This window comes from Garra rufa, chromosome 1, assembly GCF_049309525.1.
Source record: "Garra rufa chromosome 1, GarRuf1.0, whole genome shotgun sequence".
NCBI lineage: Eukaryota > Metazoa > Chordata > Actinopteri > Cypriniformes > Cyprinidae > Garra > Garra rufa.
The window spans coordinates 22,974,995-22,994,832 of NC_133361.1; the positions used below are offsets into that span (position 1 = coordinate 22,974,995).

The following is a 19,838-nucleotide window of genomic DNA, read 5'->3' on the forward strand; positions in this document are numbered from 1 at the left end:
TGGGTTTGTATTTTGAAGCGAAGGAGCTGTGATAAAACCGTAAACAGGTGATCACGGAGTGATGCTCTAGCGCTCCTCCGACACACCGACGCGTCGTTTTTCACGCACGACTGAATGCGGTATCGGTTTCCTAAACGTATAGATCGAATTTGAAGATTAAAGCGTCAGTTTCCGGTGATTTTAGGATGGCTGATGTGAATCAATGGCGGAAGTGAAATGTAAATATGTAACATACAGAAGAATGGCCTGTGTCATCTCTGTGATTTAGACATAATGCCATGTCTATCTATCTATCTATCTATCTATCTATCTATCTATCTATCTATCTATCTATCTATCTAGGCACTGTGTGTGTGTGTGTTAGTAATGAGTGATTGATTGACAGATGCATACATGCATATTGAATACATTGTGGATTTCATTAGACGCTCAGCAGGCAACCCTTAAGCATGGCTTAAGCATGCATATTTATCCTCATTCCCCCTCCTTCACTCTTTTCTCCTGCAGCAGTGATAGAAGATAAGATGGCCACCTCCTCCTCCAATCTGGAAGAAGATGAAAGTCTGAAAGGCTGCGAGGTTTTCGTGCAGAAACACAACATACAGCAGATCCTTAAAGAGTGCATCGTCAACCTGTGCATCGCCAAGCCCGAGCGGCCTATGAAGTTCCTGCGGGAACACTTCGAGAAGCTGGAGAAGGTGCGTTACTCTTACTACTGTGTATTTGCTTTGCTGGTGCTTGCGTTTGTGTAAGTTCTGCATTTGCATCGGAAAGGGTGATGGTTTGGGATCTGGGCTGCTGGCGCAAAGGATGTCGCTTCATTCCCATGGAGCTGGAGAAGCCGGAGAAGCCAGAGAGTTATTGAGATCATTGGCGTCCCATTTGGCCTGGTACTTAACCTCGGGATGCTCCGGGGGGATTGTTCCTGTAATGAATGTACTGTATATTGCTTTGGAAAAAAAAAAAGTCTGGCTGAGTGCACTGTGATACAGTGTTAATGAATGTCTTTTCCTTCCCTCACACATCCACGATCATTAGCTGTCATTGTGTTAGCGCTCATAGTGGGGCTGTTGTTCTTTATGTGTCTTAATTATTGACAAGTGCGGCACAATGGATAGATACCAAATTTATGAGAACTAATTGTAGGTTTTGAAGCGAGAAATCATTGGTTTCTGTAACGCTTCTTTGATCGGTTTCCTGGAGCAGTTGCGGAGCGTGTGAATCGAGTAGCCGGTACACTTAACTGCTTTATCAGGATCTGTGAAAAAATCTATGCAGGTTTTAAAATAGATATAGTAGGGCTTGTATTGATTTACAGCAACTTGGTAAAACAACTTTTATGTGCCTCATTTATTTGTTTGTTGAATCAATAGTGATTTTTAACCTTTTTGACTCCAAGGCCTCAGAATGTAAACCTTTAAACAATATTTGAAGGTTTCAGAAAAAGGATTTTTGAAACATGTTTTACTCACAATGTCTATTTGATTAAATATTTTTAGAGCTTGGCATAAATACAAAAATGTATATTTATAGATTTCATCCATTTACATGACTTTCCCAGGTCAAAAAGGCACACTTTTATAATCAATTCAAATTAAAATCATTTTAAGTCTTCTTGAAGCACCCTGGTTTAGAAACAGAGGTGACAAATATGACTTTTGGATGTATTTTCAGTATTTTTAGTGTGGTTGGTTACATTTATTTTGAGAAGTACTTAGTACACCACTGTTGTGTTTCATTATACCGTAAAAAATAAGTGTAATGTTAACTTAACTTTTGAATTGTTTATTTACCACAACATCTTTTTTTTTCCAGTGTCTGCCACCTCAGTATATGAGTACACAACACAAGCATAATCTCTAGAACTGCTCTGAGAGTCACTTCATGAGCATTTTACGGTTTATTTTTGAGAAAACAGAGAAACTTCTTCTTTTAAAAACAGAGAAACTTAAAGGTTTTCACAGCAACCCGTCAAAGTTCAGTTTAACTTGAAGAAACTAACAGAAATATATTAATTCATGTGATGATAGTACTGTACTAATAAAATTATTATTAAAACATTATTTTAAGGAATATTTACCAAAATGTAGTTACCAGAAACATGTAAATAAATACACAACATGATATTTCTGAATTTTTATAAAATCAATTATTTAGGGATGCTTTTGATTATTACAATTTAAAGAAACCATTAAAATGGATTACAGAAAAATAATGGAAAACACAGAATTAAAATTAAAGGTAAAAAAATAAAACGACATTTGAGAAAAATAAAGTATTTCATAGGGCCTTTTTTGGTAAACTTTTAATAAATTGCAGTTAAATTGTGAAAAGTTTTATGATTTTAGTTATTAGACTTGCTTTTTGATTTAAAAATTTACTTAACCATTGAAATGTACAAAAAAACACAGAATACAGCAAAATTGAAATGGAAAAAATGGATTTGGGAAAAAAATAAAATGAATTGCATAGGGCACGATTTTAATAACAGTGTGCGTTGCTGAATTTACAGGTTTACATTTAAATTTTCTCGTTTGTAAATTACAGTTTTATACTGTAAAATTAACAGTTTGTTCTTCTAAAATGTTTACAGTTTTTCTGTATTTTTATTTTACTAAATTATTCTGGCAATCACAGCTGCCAAAATTTGATTAGATTATTATATAAGACATTTTCTGTTGAAATCTAGACTAATTAATAGTGTTAGCTAAGGCAAGTATTACAATTATGATACCTCAAATCATGTTTTTATTTATTATTTGATTTATTGTGAGATTTGTTACAAAAAGAACAGAATTTTTTGCAGCTTTTACTCTCAGAAATCATTTAAAGTTGAAAAGAGTTGTGCTTCATGCAATATTTTGTGGAAACTTTGATATTAGAAAGTAGGGTTGTCACGATTCCTTGATTCAATTCGAATACTCAATTTAAAAAAATCCTCAGTTGCATGTCAAATAACCAGCGAAATATCGGAAAAATATTTTGCTGGTGTAAATATTTACATGTACATGTATGTTCATCTCAGAGCAGCTCCGTTTTCAGTAAATGCTGCTCCACACAAACTGTTATCATTTACATGTGTAGAGCATCTCAAACTCATCTCTACATATTGCTGTGAGTTTATTATAACATTCATCTGGGAATGCATCGTGCGCCGTTTCTTCACATTTGTATGGTAAATAATTCATAAACCTATGCAAACACAGGAGAATACATTAATATCTTTCTCAATATGCTAACTGTTCATTGCGATTTCAAAATAAATGTTTAAACCCTTACTCTTAAGTTTACTCGTTTTGATATTGCATTTCCACTGCAGAAAAGATTGTTCCGGCCCGGAACTGACTTCTCTTTCACATTTATTGACCCGTATGAACGAAATACGTCAGCATATCCTCATAAACACAGTGTTTTTTTTTTGTCTTGAGTGAACTTAAACAGATAAGAAAGAAAACGCATGTGTAACAGTATTCTTAGGTCTGTGTTCGGTGTTAAAGAGACAGCCGTCTAATAAACGTGCCGCCTGTCATAAATGTTAATCAAAGAACAAAAGAAAATCATTAACTGACTGAATATCTTTTATAAATTTAATGAGGACTAATCAATATTTTATTTATGAAAAGCAAACTATGCAGTGTTTTTAAACTTTTGATTTCAATTTCTATACCTGACATTTGTTCAGTTTTATTTATTTATGCTATTGCTAATTGATTTGTTCCTATTTTATTACTTATCTTTAACAATTTAATGTTTGAATTTTATATTAGACTAGTTGTTTCTTTTCTGTGGTATTTTTTGGTAAAACCATAGGCAAAAGACAGAATAAATATGTTTGACTAAAAACTTTTTAATGGATTTTTTTTTTATCATATTGGAATCGGAATTAGGAATCGATAAAAATCGGAATCGATAAGCAGAATCGGAACCGGAATCAGAATCGATAAAATTCAAACGATACCCAACCCTAATTACTACAAAATAATAAATTATAATTATCAGATTACTCGATTATTCATCAGAATACTTGACAGATTCCTCGATTACCAAAATAGTTGTTAGTGACAGCCCTATTAAAAACTTCAAAAATCAAAATCTTTTGAAACATTTTATATTTTGTAATGTTTATACCATCACTTTTAGTAAATTTAAAGGAGTAGTTCACTTTCAGAACAGAAATGTACAGATAATGTACTCACCCCCTTGTCATTGAAGATGTTCATGTCTTTCTTTCTTCAGTCGAAAAGAATTGATGTTTTTTGAGGAAAACATTTCAGGATTTCTCTCCATATAATGGACTTCTATGGTGCCCCCGAGTTTGAACTTCCAAAATGTAGTTTAAAAGCAGCTTCAAAGGGCTCTAAATGATCCCAGCCGAGGAAGAAGGGTCTTATCTGGTGAAACGGTTGGTTATTTTCTAAAAACATTTACAATTTATATACTTTTTAATCTCAACACAGAGTACACACAGAGCTAGACAAGACGAGCATTTGAGGTTAAAAACTATATAAATTGTTATTAAAAAAAAAAAAACTGCTGTGATCGTTTAGAGCCCTTTGAAGCTGCATTTTAGAAGTTCAAACTCTGGGGCACCATTAAATGGAGAGAAATCCTGAAATGTTTTCCTCCAAAAACATAATTTCCTTACAATTGAAGAAAGAAAGACATGAACATCTTGGATGACAAGGGGGTGAGTACATTATCTGTAAATTTTTGTTCTGGAAGTGAACTACTCCTTTAATGCATCCTTGCTGAATAAAAGTATTAATTAAAAACACACACACTGACTGAACACTGAACTCAAACGGTAGTGTACTTTATGTAAGAGGAACTTTAATGAGCTGCAATTGTTAAGAACTATAATCAACATTCCCGTTCACCCTCAATAGACAATTAGCAGCATGCTGATGCTTTTTGATGTTGTTGCCCAATCTCAGACTCTGTGTACCGAGCGTATGAAAGTCACAGCAGTCATTCGTTTAGCTGGAGGTGCCAGTAACCACATCCACACTCAGCTGCAGCTAAACATCTTCTTTGATCATGTGCTCCAGGAACAACAGGCTTTTTCATACTGGCAGACGCTTTGGGCTTGGGCTTTTGTTAGGCATGTGCTTCTGCTGAGCTACTGTTGTTTTAGGTAGAGCATCAAACAGCCGATGGGATTGTGTATTCATGAGACGCGATCAGATAGGCTCATACTGAACGCAGCACAAGACGTCTGCAAGAAAGGGAGCGAGTGTCCTTGCCTTCTCCTCATGATGATAGCTTGTGTTTTGGGGGTTATGTGGTGTCATCAGAGATTGAGCCGCTGGGTGAAAGATGTTTACTGACCCGCTTGCGTTTTAGTCATAGATGGGCTTTAATTGCTCACACATTCTCTCTGTCTGGCACCTTCTGTTCATTAAGGAGGATGAAAATCCATGAGCTGCTAAAGGATAAGCACCCTTAACTCTGTGTTTGTCCTCTATTTCGAATGTTGTGTCTGTAAAAACTGTGCCGGATTAAAATCTTTATGTAGGGCACGAGGCAACATGAGAGCAAATGATTACAGTTGATTTTTATTTTTTTAATGTACTGGGATGCAAGGTTCTTAGTCATAGATCTTCATGTCTACTAGACCAATATTTGGCCTTTTTGAGATTAGCACTGTCCTATAACTTGTCCTCTTTCTTATGTACGAGTTGCATACTAATGCCAGTATATGGAGGTTAGCCAAAAGTATTAGAACACTAGTATTTTCAGCAGCTAAAAATTGCTTTAAGTCAATTGTTTCTCTTTCGCTGTAGTGTGTCAGTAGGAAATATCAGTTTACATTTCCAAGCATTCATTTAGCCATTAACTGTTATAATCCAGTGAGATTTTTGTTTGCATGATGTGTCTGACAACAGTCAGTGCTCCACACAGTTCTCATCAAAATCCAGTCAGATTAAATCCAGAAGAACTGTGGCAACGGCTTTAAGAGACCTACCTGAAAAGCTACCTGAAAAAGTGCACCTAGGGCAAAAACTGCTTTAAATGCAAAGGATGGTCAAACCAAATGTTGGTTATTAAAAGTTAATTGATAAAGAACATCTATTCATGGCATTATTTTTGACAGCACGCTCATTTTACAGCCCAAGTGCCTAAAACGTTTAAAGGTACTGTAGCTTTGCAAATAGGTTTCTTGAAGCATCTTGGAGACGTTGCCACAGTTCTTCTGGATTTAGTCTGTCCCAGTTTGTGCTGTTTCTTCATGTCATTTCAGACAGATTGGGTGATTATGAGATCAGATCTCTGTGTGAAGCACTGGCTGTTGTCAGACTCCTTATGCAAACGAAAATCTTACTGGATTATAACAACTGATGGAAAAATGAATGTTTGGAAATGTAAACTGATATTTCCTACTGACACACTACAGCAAAATATAGAAATAACTGACTTAACCACTTTTTAGCTGCTGAAAAAACTAGTGTTCTAATAATTTTGGGCACCACTGTAAATAAAAAATACAATGTTGCACAAATTTGTACACTACTTTAGGGCCTTTTTAATTTACTTTTTATCTTTTTTTTTTCAAATTACTTCATAAATGAATACTTTAATTCAGCAGGGGATGCACTAAAGCAGGGATCCTCAAATCTGGCCCACGAGATCCATTTTCCTCAAGATTTTAGCTCTAATCCTAATCAAACACACCTGAGCATGCTAGTCATGGGCTGTATCCGAAATCGCCCCCTATACCCTCAAATAGGGCACTATTTGAGGGGACAGCCTTTTCAAGTGGTGTTCGAAACTATAGTGGACGTTCCCGAGTGCACTCATTCAATCCCACAATGCACCGCAAAAACGAGTGTACAACCGATGTACACTTAACAGCTAGAGATAACCCATAATGCACTGTGAGAGTCACGCGCCGACTGAATTCCCGCGTCTCGCCAGACGATGGCGCCCGCAGCTGAATCATCCGTCCGTTCATTTTACAACGCGCTCGTCCACGCCGTAATACAGCGTACAACACAGGTACAAATTCATTGTAAATTGATTATTAAATTGTTTAACCAAGGTTTATACATAAACTCCTTTTCACAGTTCAAGATAAATCCTTTAATCTTACAACTCGAACTCGAACAGAAAGACAAGAATCGCGATAGGGCTGGATTAAACGTGGCACGGATGTCTTTATATGAATGTATCTGAAGGGAACCGACTGTCCTCAGAATCATGTCGCTGGCATTTTCATTTCATCTTACCTATAACGCCTGATTAAACATGGTTAATGAGTGTGGTGCTGCTTTGTGTACAGCCCTTAGTAGGGAAAAAGCAATATTTTAGAGTACCTAAAGCGCCACCTCGTGGCAGAAAATTGATATTTGTGCATTGAAAATAATTTTGATTGACATGTAGACCCCTATTCGATTTTCTATATTTAATATAGATTTTTATATTTTATATATGTGATAGAGCTTGGAAATGCCTGGATAATTTTTAATATATATCCGATTGCATTCGTCTGAAAGAAGTCATATACATTTACATTACATACATTTACTCCATATACTCATTGGATGCCTGGAGGGTGAGTAAATAATGGGCTAATTTTCATTTTTGGGTGAACTAACCATTTAAATTTATCAAAAGTGACAGTAAAGACCTTTATAATTTTACAAACTATTTGTAATTCAAATAAATGCTTTTGAACTTTCTATTCATCAATGAATCCTGGGAAAAAACTATTTCACAGTTTCCACCAAAATAAGATGCAACACAGCTATTATTAATAAAGCATATTAGAATGATTTGTGAAGGATCATGTGATACTGAAGACTGGAGAAATGGTGCTGAAAATGATCACAGGAATTAATTACATTCTAAAATATATTTAAATAAAAAAAACACTAATTTTAATTAGTATTAATAATATTTCACAGTATTACAGTTTTTTTATGTATTTTTTAATTACATAAATACAGCCTTGGGGAGCATTAGACTTTAGAAACATTTTAATAACATTTTACATAAAAAAAAAGCTTACTGACACAAACATTTATTGCTTTTGTAAGAAATCCAGGGAGATCTGTTTTACAAATGGTTGTTTGTTTTATTAGAACTGATTCTTTTTATTGATTCAGTCAAACTGATTCATAAAGAATTTATAATGACTTTGTTCAGTCTAAAAGTTTTTAATATTGGGGGCATTATTGTTGATGAAGAAAAAAATATTTTTAAAAAGGACAATTATGGAACAAAAAAAAAGCTGTAAGGGGACGATTCCCTGCTTTTTAAAAATGTTTTTTTTTTAATGAAATAAATCATCCAAATGGCCTCCAATGCAAAACTGTCATTCAGATTTGATGATAAATCAATATCTTTTGCAGATACATGTGACTGTCCAACTTTTTTTTGTTGTACATCCATATAGTTCTTTGCTAAAAGTGTTTATGGCTACAACCTCATATTTTAACTGTTTTCTATCCACCTTTTTCTTCAACGCATAAGTAAGCCTATGGATGAGACTTTTGGTTCATTATCCACTATAAGGATATAATGAGAAGAGTAACAACATGTAGTAAACGGTAAAGCTGTTTGCACTACAAACCAGTGTGCTCATAATTAAAATAATACATTAAAATAATAAGGTAAGACAAACCGGTTTGCAATATCAAGCAGAAAAACCAGCTGTTTTGTTCAGCTAAAATTAGCTGGATGTGCCTGAGACTGGAAACCAGACCCTTAAAATGTACAAATGGCCGCTCACACTCTTACGAGAAGAGAAAGGTGTATAGAGTGTTTTGTGTGTGTTTGTGGTGGGTTTGCTCCCATGTTATATTTGAGTATCTGCATTAATGCATTAACAAACCAAGAGAATCCTAATGGGCATATTGTCTTATATATTTTCTGATTTCACAGATTTCAGACTACATTTGGATTCTTTCTGTGTTATTTCACGGACAGGCCTGTTGATGGCTGTCTAAAGCTTTGGAGAGAGAGCATGTGTGTTTTGTGTGCATTTGTGTCTATGTGTGTGTGGCATGTGCCCAGCTGTTCCTTTGCATCTGCCTGCCTTCACTTTGGTATTTGCGCCTTGGGATGTTTCAGAGGGAGACGTTTATGCCGTTTTACAAACACTTTATCTTTTATATCCTGTTAAAGGTTTTAATTGTGGAATTAACAGACTGATATCAGATTTATAGGGGCTGAGATGACATAGAACAGAGATGGACCAATCCACAAATTTAAGTTGATTGAGAGCTGTGGGCTGAAATTAAATGTTGCATAATATATAATAATATAGATTATGATATAGATCATAATATAGAAGTCTCTTCTGCTCCCCAATCCTGCATTTACTTGATTTAAAGTACTGAAAAAACAGTAACATTTTGAAATATTTTTACTATTTAAAATAACTGCTTTCTATTTGAATATATTTTAAAATGTAATTTATTACAGTGATCCAATGCTGAATTTTCAGCATCATTATTCCAGTCTTCGGTGTCACATGATCCTTCAGAATAAATAATATAGAAGAAATTATACTTTATAGAATAATTAAAGCCCCACTAAGTAACTTTTTTTTACCTTAAAATAATGTTTCCGAACTCATGTCAGTGGTTCATCAACTCATAACAGGGTGAAACGGCACTTTCGTATTCACTTTGCGACCCTCTATCAGCCATAACAGCACTATGTAAGTTTGGTGTCACGGATTGGCCAGGTTCCACACCCTCAATCACACCCAGATCACCATCACCTGAATTCTGATCACCGGCACCTGCACGTCATCATCACAGCCACCTATAAATACTCACGCCACACACCACTCTATGTCCGGGCTCGTTCTACGAAAGCGGACTGTAGTGTCACTCTTCCCAAGAGTCTCGCTATCCTATCGTTACCTGAAAGTACTTACCTGAACTCTGTCTCGTTCCAGTTTTCCAAGTTCCTGTTTCCCAAGTTCCAGTCTTCTGAGTCCAGTCCTCCGAGTGTTCTCATCGGCAGTTCAACGTGGTGTGTGCCGTAAGTCATCCTCTGCTCCGTTCAAGGAATCAGCATCCCCTTCTCCGCTATCTGGATCCTGCAAGGAAGGATATCATCCCATTCAGTTCCAAGTTCACTCAACTCCTACATCTCATCGTCTGCCATACTCACCTAGGATTGGGTCTTCTCACATCTTCGACATCACTGCTCACTATAAATAAATATCATTGTTTCACTTACCTTGTTGTCCCGTCTGCTTCATAACAGAAGCCCGGACCAGAATACAGTCAGCAGCATGAATGTCAATGACCCATTTCAAGAGTTGGTGGATTCTCTTCGTAAAATCCTTCTGGCATCACCATCTGTCACCCCTTCCGCACCGCCGCTCGTCACGCCTCCCAGCACTTCTTCGGATCCACAGCCATCCAGTCCCATGGCCCGACCAGCGCCATACGATGGCGGGGCGGAGGAGTGCAACGGATTTCTCCTGCAATGTTCTCTGGTTTTCTCTATGCAGCCTGCGCTCTACCCCACTGATCAATCTAAAATTGCATTTATCATCTCTCTTCTCACAGGACCAGCGCTAAAATGGGCGAACTCTATTTGGCAACAGAATGGACCGGCCGCTCGTTCCTTCCAGACATTTATTGCTCACTTCAAGGAAGTCTTCAGTCGTACGGATGGAGAAATAACAGCGGGTGAGCAACTGTATCATTTAACTCAAGGATCTATGTCTACACAGGAGTATGCTCTACGTTTCCGCACCCTCGCTGCGGCCAGTGGATGGAACGAGCGGTCACTGTTGACCACTTACCGTCTTGGTCTCGAGCCTCGCCTTCGTCTCCAACTCGCTGCCCTAGATGACACCATGGGGTTAGAGCGCTTCATCCAACAGTCCATCCGATGTTCTGACCGTATGTTATCATATCTCTCTGAAACCTCGAATACTGCACTCCTCCGCCCAACGGACATCGCCAGCCCTCCAGAACCAGAGCCTATGATACTGGAGTCTGGTAGACTATCTCCCGCTGAGCGACAGAGGAGGCTGACCCGGGGTTTGTGCCTCTATTGTGGTGCTAGTGGGCACATCAGACTGACGTGCCCCCTCCGTCCAGTTACTGCTGCGGTGAGTGTCATTCAATCAGACGTGGAAAAGATGTATCCCTTGTCTACATGTGTGCAGTTAACCACTTCCTCATCTTCTATCATAGCCCACGCCCTCATCGACTCCGGGTCAGCGGGTAATTTCATCTCGGGGAACCTCTGTCGCCAGCTCCAGCTCCGAACCGAAGCTTCGTCGAGCGTCTACCAGATCCAACCCATAACCAGCTCCATCACCACGAGACCACGAATACACCGGAAGTGCCAACCCATCTATCTCCAGATCGGAGTCCTTCACCACGAGGAAATTCAGTTACTGGTTCTGGAGGGCGCCACTATGGATATCATCTTGGGGCGGCCGTGGCTGGCGAAACATAATCCCATCATCTCCTGGGGCAATGGAGAAATAATTCAATGGAGTCATAACTGCTTTCCCGAGTGTTTTCCTGACCTTCCTCGTCCGATTCCAAGACCCATGTCTATCAACGCCACGTCCATTGAAAGTCCCCTGGAGAAACGTTCTACCCAGATTCCTGAAACCTACTCCTCCTTCCAGGATGTCTTCTGCCCCAGGAGAGCTTCCCAGCTGCCGCCCCATCGGCCATGGGACTGCGCCATAGACCTGATTCCAGGCGCCCCTCTGCCTAAGGGAAGGATCTACCCGTTGTCACTTCCGGAGAGTAAGGCCATGGAGGAGTACATTCAGGAAGCATTACAACAAGGCTACATCCGTCCATCCAAATCCCCAGCAGCATCCAGCTTTTTCTTCGTCGCGAAGAAGGACGGAGGGCTGCGGCCATGCATAGATTACCGAGTCTTGAATCAAGGTACCGTAAAATTCAAATACCCCCTTCCTCTCGTCCCTGCGGCCCTGGAACAACTACGAACAGCCACCATCTTCACTAAGTTGGACCTCCGCAGCGCATACAATCTGGTGAGAATACGGAGGGGGGATGAGTGGAAGACGGCCTTCGTGACCCCTACCGGGCACTATGAATATCGGGTCATGCCCTATGGCCTGGTCAACGGCCCCTCCGTATTTCAAAACTTCATCCATGAAGTCCTCCGGGAGTTCCTCCACAGGTCAGTGATAGTCTACATTGATGACATCCTCGTGTACTCCCGGAGTGAGACTGAGCATATCCACCACGTTGCGGAGGTCCTCCAGAAGCTCAGGGAGCATCAGCTCTTCCTCAAAGCGGAAAAATGTTCATTTCACCTTCCCTCTGTTCAGTTTCTGGGTTACGTCATCGACCAAGAAGGTATCCGCATGGACGAGAGGAAGGTATCATCAGTCACCTCCTGGCCACAACCATCATCTATCAAGGAATTACAGAGATTTCTTGGCTTCGCCAATTTCTACCGCCGGTTTATTCAAGGATACAGTCTCATTGCCACGCCGTTAACCAACCTACTCAAAGGTAAACCTTCCAAGTTGTCCTGGACTCCCGAAGCCGCCGCAGCCTTCCAGTCCCTGAAGAGAGCCTTCACCAAGGCACCCATCCTGCGACATCCCAATCCTGAACTCCCTTTCGTCGTCGAGGTAGACGCCTCCACTACCGGCGTGGGGGCAGTGCTGTCCCAGCATCACGGTGCCACCAAGTTACTCCATCCATGTGCCTACTTCTCCCGGAAGTTCAGCCCGGCGGAGAGGAATTATGACATCGGCAATAGGGAACTCCTGGCCATTAAACTTGCCCTGGAGGAGTGGCGACACTGGCTGGAGGGGGCCAGTCATCCATTTCTGGTACTTACCGATCACAAAAACCTCCAATACCTCCGTGATGCCAAACGCCTATGTCCACGCCAGGCCCGATGGGCGCTCTTCTTCTCAAGATTTCAGTTTACCATCTCCTACCGTCCCGGTCCCAAAAATGTCAGAGCCGACGCCTTGTCTCGTATCCATGACTCTTCCAATGTCCATGAACTCCCAGGATCCATCCTCCCAGACAAGATTATTGTCAGCCCCATAGAATGGTCAGCCCCTCCTAGTGTCGCTACTCCTGTTCCTCGTCCTCCGCCGGGCTGTCCCCCTGATCGTCGCTACATCCCCAGGACGCAACGGGTAGATCTCATTCGTTCCATCCACACTTCCCTAGGCACTGGGCACCCCGGGACCAACAACACCCTCTCGCTGTTGTCCGAACGCTTCTGGTGGCCTGGGATGGCAAGGGATGTGCAGCGTTACGTCAAGGGCTGCCGTGAATGTGCCATGTCCAAGAATCCAAGACACTTACCAGCAGGGAAGCTCCATCCCTTGCCGATCCCGAACCGCCCCTGGTCACACCTAGGGGTCGATTTCATGACGGATCTGCCGGAGTTCGATGGAAATACCTGCATCTTGGTGATTGTGGACCGCTTCTCAAAGTTTTGCAAGCTCCTACCCCTGAGAGGACTACCCACGGCCTTCGAAACTGCGGAGCTCCTTTTCAATAATGTCTTCCGTCATTACGGCATACCTGAAGATGTGGTATCAGATCGCGGTCCACAATTCATCTCCCGTCTTTGGAAGTCCTTCTTCCGGCTCCTAGGTGTGACCGTCAGCCTCTCCTCTGGCTACCATCCGCAGACCAACGGCCAGACGGAGAGGAAGATCCAGGAAGTGGGGCGGTTCCTCCGGACATTCTGCCATAGCCGCCAGAACTCCTGGAACCAGTTCCTGGGCTGGGCCGAATACGCCCAGAATTCACTGCGGCAACCATCCACCGGCCTCACACCATTCCAGTGCGTCCTCGGTTTCCAGCCACCCCTATTTCCCTGGAATGGTGAACCATCTGAGGTCCCCGCAGTGGATCACTGGTTCCGGGAGAGCGAGAGGGCCTGGGACGAGGCCCACCACCACCTACAGAGGGCAGTCCGCAGACAGAAGACCCAGGCGGATCGGAGGAGGAGCACGGCCCCTGAATTCAGTCCAGGTGATCAGGTTTGGTTGTCCACCCGAGATATCCGTCTGCGGCTGCCCTCCAAAAAGTTAAGTCCCAGGTTTGTTGGTCCTTTCCAAGTCCTGGAACAGGTAAACCCGGTCACTTACAGACTTCAACTCCCTCCGGAATACCGTATCCATCCTACATTCCATGTCTCCCTCTTAAAACCGTTTCACCCACCTCTCACTTCCTCCACAGAGCCTGGCCATGAAGAGGAACCTCCTCCCCCCCTGATGCTAGATGACGGCGCCATCTATTCCGTCCGGGAAATCCTCCGATCTCGTCGTCGTGGTGGTCTCCTAGAATATCTGGTGGATTGGGAGGGGTATGGACCTGAAGAGAGGTCATGGGTCCCAAGAGAAGACATCCTCGATCCCACGCTCACCGAGGAATTCCACACCGCTCATCCGGAGTTTCCTGCACCTAGGGGACGAGGGAGACCACCACGGCGCAGAAAATTTCGGCCCTCAGGAGCGGGCCCTGGGGAGGGGGGTAGTGTCACGGATTGGCCAGGTTCCACACCCTCAATCACACCCAGATCACCATCACCTGAATTCTGATCACCGGCACCTGCACGTCATCATCACAGCCACCTATAAATACTCACGCCACACACCACTCTATGTCCGGGCTCGTTCTACGAAAGCGGACTGTAGTGTCACTCTTCCCAAGAGTCTCGCTATCCTATCGTTACCTGAAAGTACTTACCTGAACTCTGTCTCGTTCCAGTTTTCCAAGTTCCTGTTTCCCAAGTTCCAGTCTTCTGAGTCCAGTCCTCCGAGTGTTCTCATCGGCAGTTCAACGTGGTGTGTGCCGTAAGTCATCCTCTGCTCCGTTCAAGGAATCAGCATCCCCTTCTCCGCTATCTGGATCCTGCAAGGAAGGATATCATCCCATTCAGTTCCAAGTTCACTCAACTCCTACATCTCATCGTCTGCCATACTCACCTAGGATTGGGTCTTCTCACATCTTCGACATCACTGCTCACTATAAATAAATATCATTGTTTCACTTACCTTGTTGTCCCGTCTGCTTCATAACATTTGGGTCATCGGGTCGCGGTTTTGTAGTTCAAATGATACTACAAATGCGACTTGCTTCACGGCAGGCTTCACTAAAGGTTTTCATACTTTTATAATGTCATACAACATACTCTACCTTGTCACTGGACATCGTTATTTCCAAAGCCGGTCCTGGATAGCCTTTCAAACAAATAAAGTGCATGTGACACGACGGTAGGCTAAATTATTTACGACAGCGGTAATGGACAATTCCGCTTCTAACCTGTAGAGGGAGCATTGAGGGAAAAGTTACTTAGTGGGGCTTTAAAGTCCCCCTGAAATCAAAATTAAAGTTTTTTGGCTTTTAGTATGAATATATTAGTTTTAAGATTATCTATAAGCTAGTGTGTTTCAAAGCAGTGACAAAATTCGCTTTTACAAGATATGGGCATTCAAAACTTACACTCTCGTCACTTCCGCCAATATGAATCAAGGATTTTGATGATATCACCGCGCACTTCAGTTTCAGATCAAACGTTCTGTCCAATAAAATGCTCTCTAGAGTCCGTAGTGTCCCGCCCCCTACACAGAGACGCGGAGCAGATCATATGCGCTCATATGCGCGGTCGGACTCGGCATGTGTTAAACTACACAGCCTCAGCATGATTATTATCACTATTTCGTTTTAGCAAGAGTTTCATATTGAATCTGTGGGGTAATTTATTAGTCTGTGGCTGTCATAAGCTTACAAATGCGGCTTTACCGAGCTCAACGGCTCTGCCCCGAGCAGATATAAATGGAACGCTATTGGCTGTTCAAAATTAGTGGGCGGGGCTTAGCGATATGTTTTTGTTTCAGTTAAAAGAACGTCACCACATAGAAGAACGCTGCGTGTTTCAAGGCACTTCAGTGGACCTTTAATACTTTTATTTAACAAGGATGCTTTAAATTGATCAAAAGTCATGGTAAAGACATTTATAATGCTACAGATTTCCATTTCAGATAAACGCTGTTCTTCTGAACTTTCTATTTATCAAAGAAACCTGATAAAACTCTACTAAGCTGTATTCAACATAATAATAATAATAATAATAATAATAATAATAAATGTTTTTGACCAGCAAATCAGAATATTAGAAGGATCATGTGACTGGAGTAATAATGCTAAAAATTCAGCTTTGAAATCACAGAAATAAATTACATTTTAAAATATGTTCAAATAGAAAATAGTTATTTTAAATGGTAATGGTTTTTGTTGTACGTTGGATCAAATAAACACAGGCTTGGTGAAGTTTAAAAAAAAAACATTCAAAATCTTACTGTTCAAATACTTTTGACTGGTAGTGTATTCTTCTACTTCTCTATTTCAGTTGAAAAAGAAAGCAAAAAATGTGGAAAACAAAAATAAAATTGAAATAAATTGTAATATTATATATTTTTTTGTATTTCCTATTTTTCTCCCACTCTTGTAATATAGAAAATTGGTCATAGAGAATGACTTGGGCAACCAACCACAGAATTGCACTACAATAATATTGAGTGAAAAAGTAAATCTTTTGTTCCCCATATATAGTGCTGTTCGTTAAAAATAACTTAGTGCACATTTTTCTGTAATTAACCACAATCACACCTAACGTTAAACGTTGTAATTATAATCATATGTTCACACTTAATCTCCAAATTAATGTAGAAACAACATATTTTAATAGTATATTTGTATAATGGCATCTCATTACTGATGCCTCTGTTGCAGATAAAATGAGTAAATAACACCTAATTATCTTAAACTGTTACAGAACATTAAAAAATATGTGACCCTGGACCACAAAATAAGTAGCACAGGTATATTTGTAGCAATAGCCAACAATGCATTGTATGGGTCAAAATTTTAGATTTTTCTTTTATGCCAAAAATCATTAGGATATTAAATAAAGATCATGTTCCATGAAGATATTTTGTGCATTTCCTTCTGTAAATATATCAAAACGTATTTTTGATTAGTAATAAGCATTGCTAAGTTGCAATATTGCAATTGCAATATTTAGCTTTTTTGTATTTTTTTAGATTGCAGATATTCAAATTGTTGTATCTTGGTCAAACATTGTCCTATCCTAAAAAATACATGCATCAATGGAAAGCTTATTTATTCAGCTTTCAGATGATTCTTCTTCAAAGAATTGACCCTTATGACTGGTTTTGTGGTCCAGGGTCACATATTATAAAAAAATCTTCACATTAACCCATTATAATACATTTAGCTGTGGCATTTAGCATAGTCAGGGCCTAAAATTAACAATCGGCATGCACCAAATGCGTGTAAAAATCGGCGTTAGCGAGTGTCATTTGCCAGTGGCGGGTATAATTTTTGTCGTTTCTGATGTACACTAATAAAATAATTTTTTCTGAAGTCAAGATCATCGTGATTAGCTGTTCTCTCGTAAGCTACAAAAGCGAATCAAATAATAGGATACAAATAAGCTGATAAGGTCAGAGCAGTCATTGGCCAGCTTGTCTGTAGACACAGTTCTAATAACTTACAGTATACCTGAGAAGATATTGCTGCTTCATTTCAGAAGATTAACTTTTCCCTTCTTTATCCTTCATAACCCGAGACTGTGGCGACACATACCTGAATTTACGGCACCTAAACGTTGCAGTGAAGTATAGTTTAAAAGGTGGAGCATTCAGCTACATTTGCTGAGCCGAACAGTAGTGCTTCAGGGGACAAAAACACACACAATTATGCGGTTTTGGCAAGTTAAATTGTAAACATAGTCTTAAATGAGTTATAAAGTCTTAAATGACCGTAAAGAGTTGGGAGAAAATTAGATGTGTGTCAGATCCACGTCATGTGCATCAGCTGCTTTTAAGTGAAACCTGCTGAAGTTTGTCAATGATGGAAATCAAAGCACAAAAGAAAAAGAGAAATCATTACTCAACTGCTCTTTTCTAGCTTGGTTAAAGATTCATCTGTATAGTTATGCATATACAATTTATAGTTTATGTGAAGATTTTCAAATCGCTTGCATTAAAAGTTGTTATATATTTCAGAGCCTATTAAATGTTAAAAAAATAATGGCTTTCAATTGTACTGTGATTGAGGAAAAATGCATTTAATAGAGACAACCAGTAGCAGTATTGGTATAAATACTACTTTGTAAAATGATGCCATTAAACACATATTTAAATATATACTTACAGAAAAATTGATCATGACCAGGTAAAAAAAAATCAGGCTGGTAAAAAGTTTTTTTTTTACCGGTAAATTATCACATCACTGGCCATTGACTTAGTTTTAGGCCCTATATACAGTGTTTAGCTGTCAGTTCATTTTCTCCTGATTAAGCCTATTTTTCATATTCATTTCATAATAAGTGGCTAGTTAAAAATTTGGTTATTGTATATACAGAATGTCACAAAAGTGAGTACACCCCTCACATTTCAGCAACCATTTTAGTATATCTTATATATCAAGGGACAATACTATAGATATGAAACGTGGATATATTTGAGAGTAGTCAATATGCAGCTTGTATAGCACTATAGATTTACTGTCCCCTGAAAATTACTCCACATACAGACATTATTGTCAAAATAGGTTCCTGAAATGTGAGTGGTGTACTCACTTTTGTGAGATACTGTATGTATGTTTGTGTATATGTAATTGTATATAATCAGGGTTCTGTGTTTTTCTGTCCACATCATATATGCAGTAAACGTACAGTACAGAAAGACTGTGTGTACCTTCTCTGACTTGTACTTATCTCATTGTGACACACACACACACACACACACACATCATTTGTGCTGTGGCATGCAGCTTCATTGTTCTTCCCTCTTTCATACGGGAATCTTTCACTGTCTCTCTCTGGCTCTGCCAGTGAAATCTCAGTGTTGTTGCGTCTGCTTTCTGTGCTCACCGTAGGTTTCAGTCTTTTAGATTTTATGATCTGTAATCGTGATTCGTAATGGTAGATTTACCCTCTCAGTGCCTGGTTTAACTGTTTTGACTGTCCTGTGTGATGAAAATCCAGATGGTCACAACAATCTCGATGTTTTCGAATGGATGTTTAATCATACGTATCATTCACTTCCTCTCTCCGCAGGAAGAATGCAAGCAGATCATGGCCCGTCAGAAGTCCAACTCGCAGTCGGACTCTCACGATGATGAAGTGTCTCCTCCTCCTCCAAACCCGGTGGTGAAGGCCCGGCGCCGGAGAGGTGGGGTCAGCGCCGAGGTCTACACAGAAGAGGATGCCGTCAGCTACGTCAGAAAGGTTGGAAAAGCAGATGCAGTTTGAGTTATGTAGCCATTGTAGTTTTTTATTTAAAAAGATGTTTTGGATTAGTCAGAAAATCCTATAAATATACAGTTGAGTCAAAAGTTTACATGCACCTTGCAGAATCTGGAAAATGTTAACTATTTTAGCAAAATAAGAGGGATCATACAAAATGCATGTTATTTTTTATTTAATACTGACCTGAATAAGTTATTTCACATAAAATATGTTTACATATAGACCACAAGAGAAAACAATAGTTGATTTTATAAAAATTACCGTATTCAAAAGTTTACATACACTTGATCCACAGCTGTTTTTTTTTTTGGTTTTTTTAGTGATAGTTGTTCATGAGTCGCTTGTTTGTCATGAAGAGTTAAACTGCCTGCTGTTCTTCAGAATTCTTCAGGTCCCACAAATTCTTTGGTTTTTCATCATTTTTGTGTGTTTGAATCCTTTCCAACAATGACTATATTATTCTGAGATCCATCTTTTCACACTGAGGACAACTGAGGGACTCATATGCAACTATTAAACGCTCACTGATGCTCCAGAAGAAAACACAATGCATTAAGAGT

General features: G+C 39.8%; 1 protein-coding gene across 1 annotated transcript in view; it reads left to right on the forward strand.

Annotated features, from left to right (window-relative positions):
- The window catches only part of prkar1b (protein kinase, cAMP-dependent, regulatory, type I, beta), a 119,174-nt gene that overhangs the window by 214 nt on the left and 99,122 nt on the right, over nucleotides 1-19,838 (forward strand). The window contains exons 2-3 of the mRNA XM_073849108.1: nucleotides 508-698; nucleotides 19,087-19,257. Coding sequence (XP_073705209.1) covers nucleotides 525-698; nucleotides 19,087-19,257 — 345 coding nt within the window. The 5' untranslated portion in view covers nucleotides 508-524. The remainder of the gene's footprint in view (nucleotides 1-507; nucleotides 699-19,086; nucleotides 19,258-19,838) is intronic.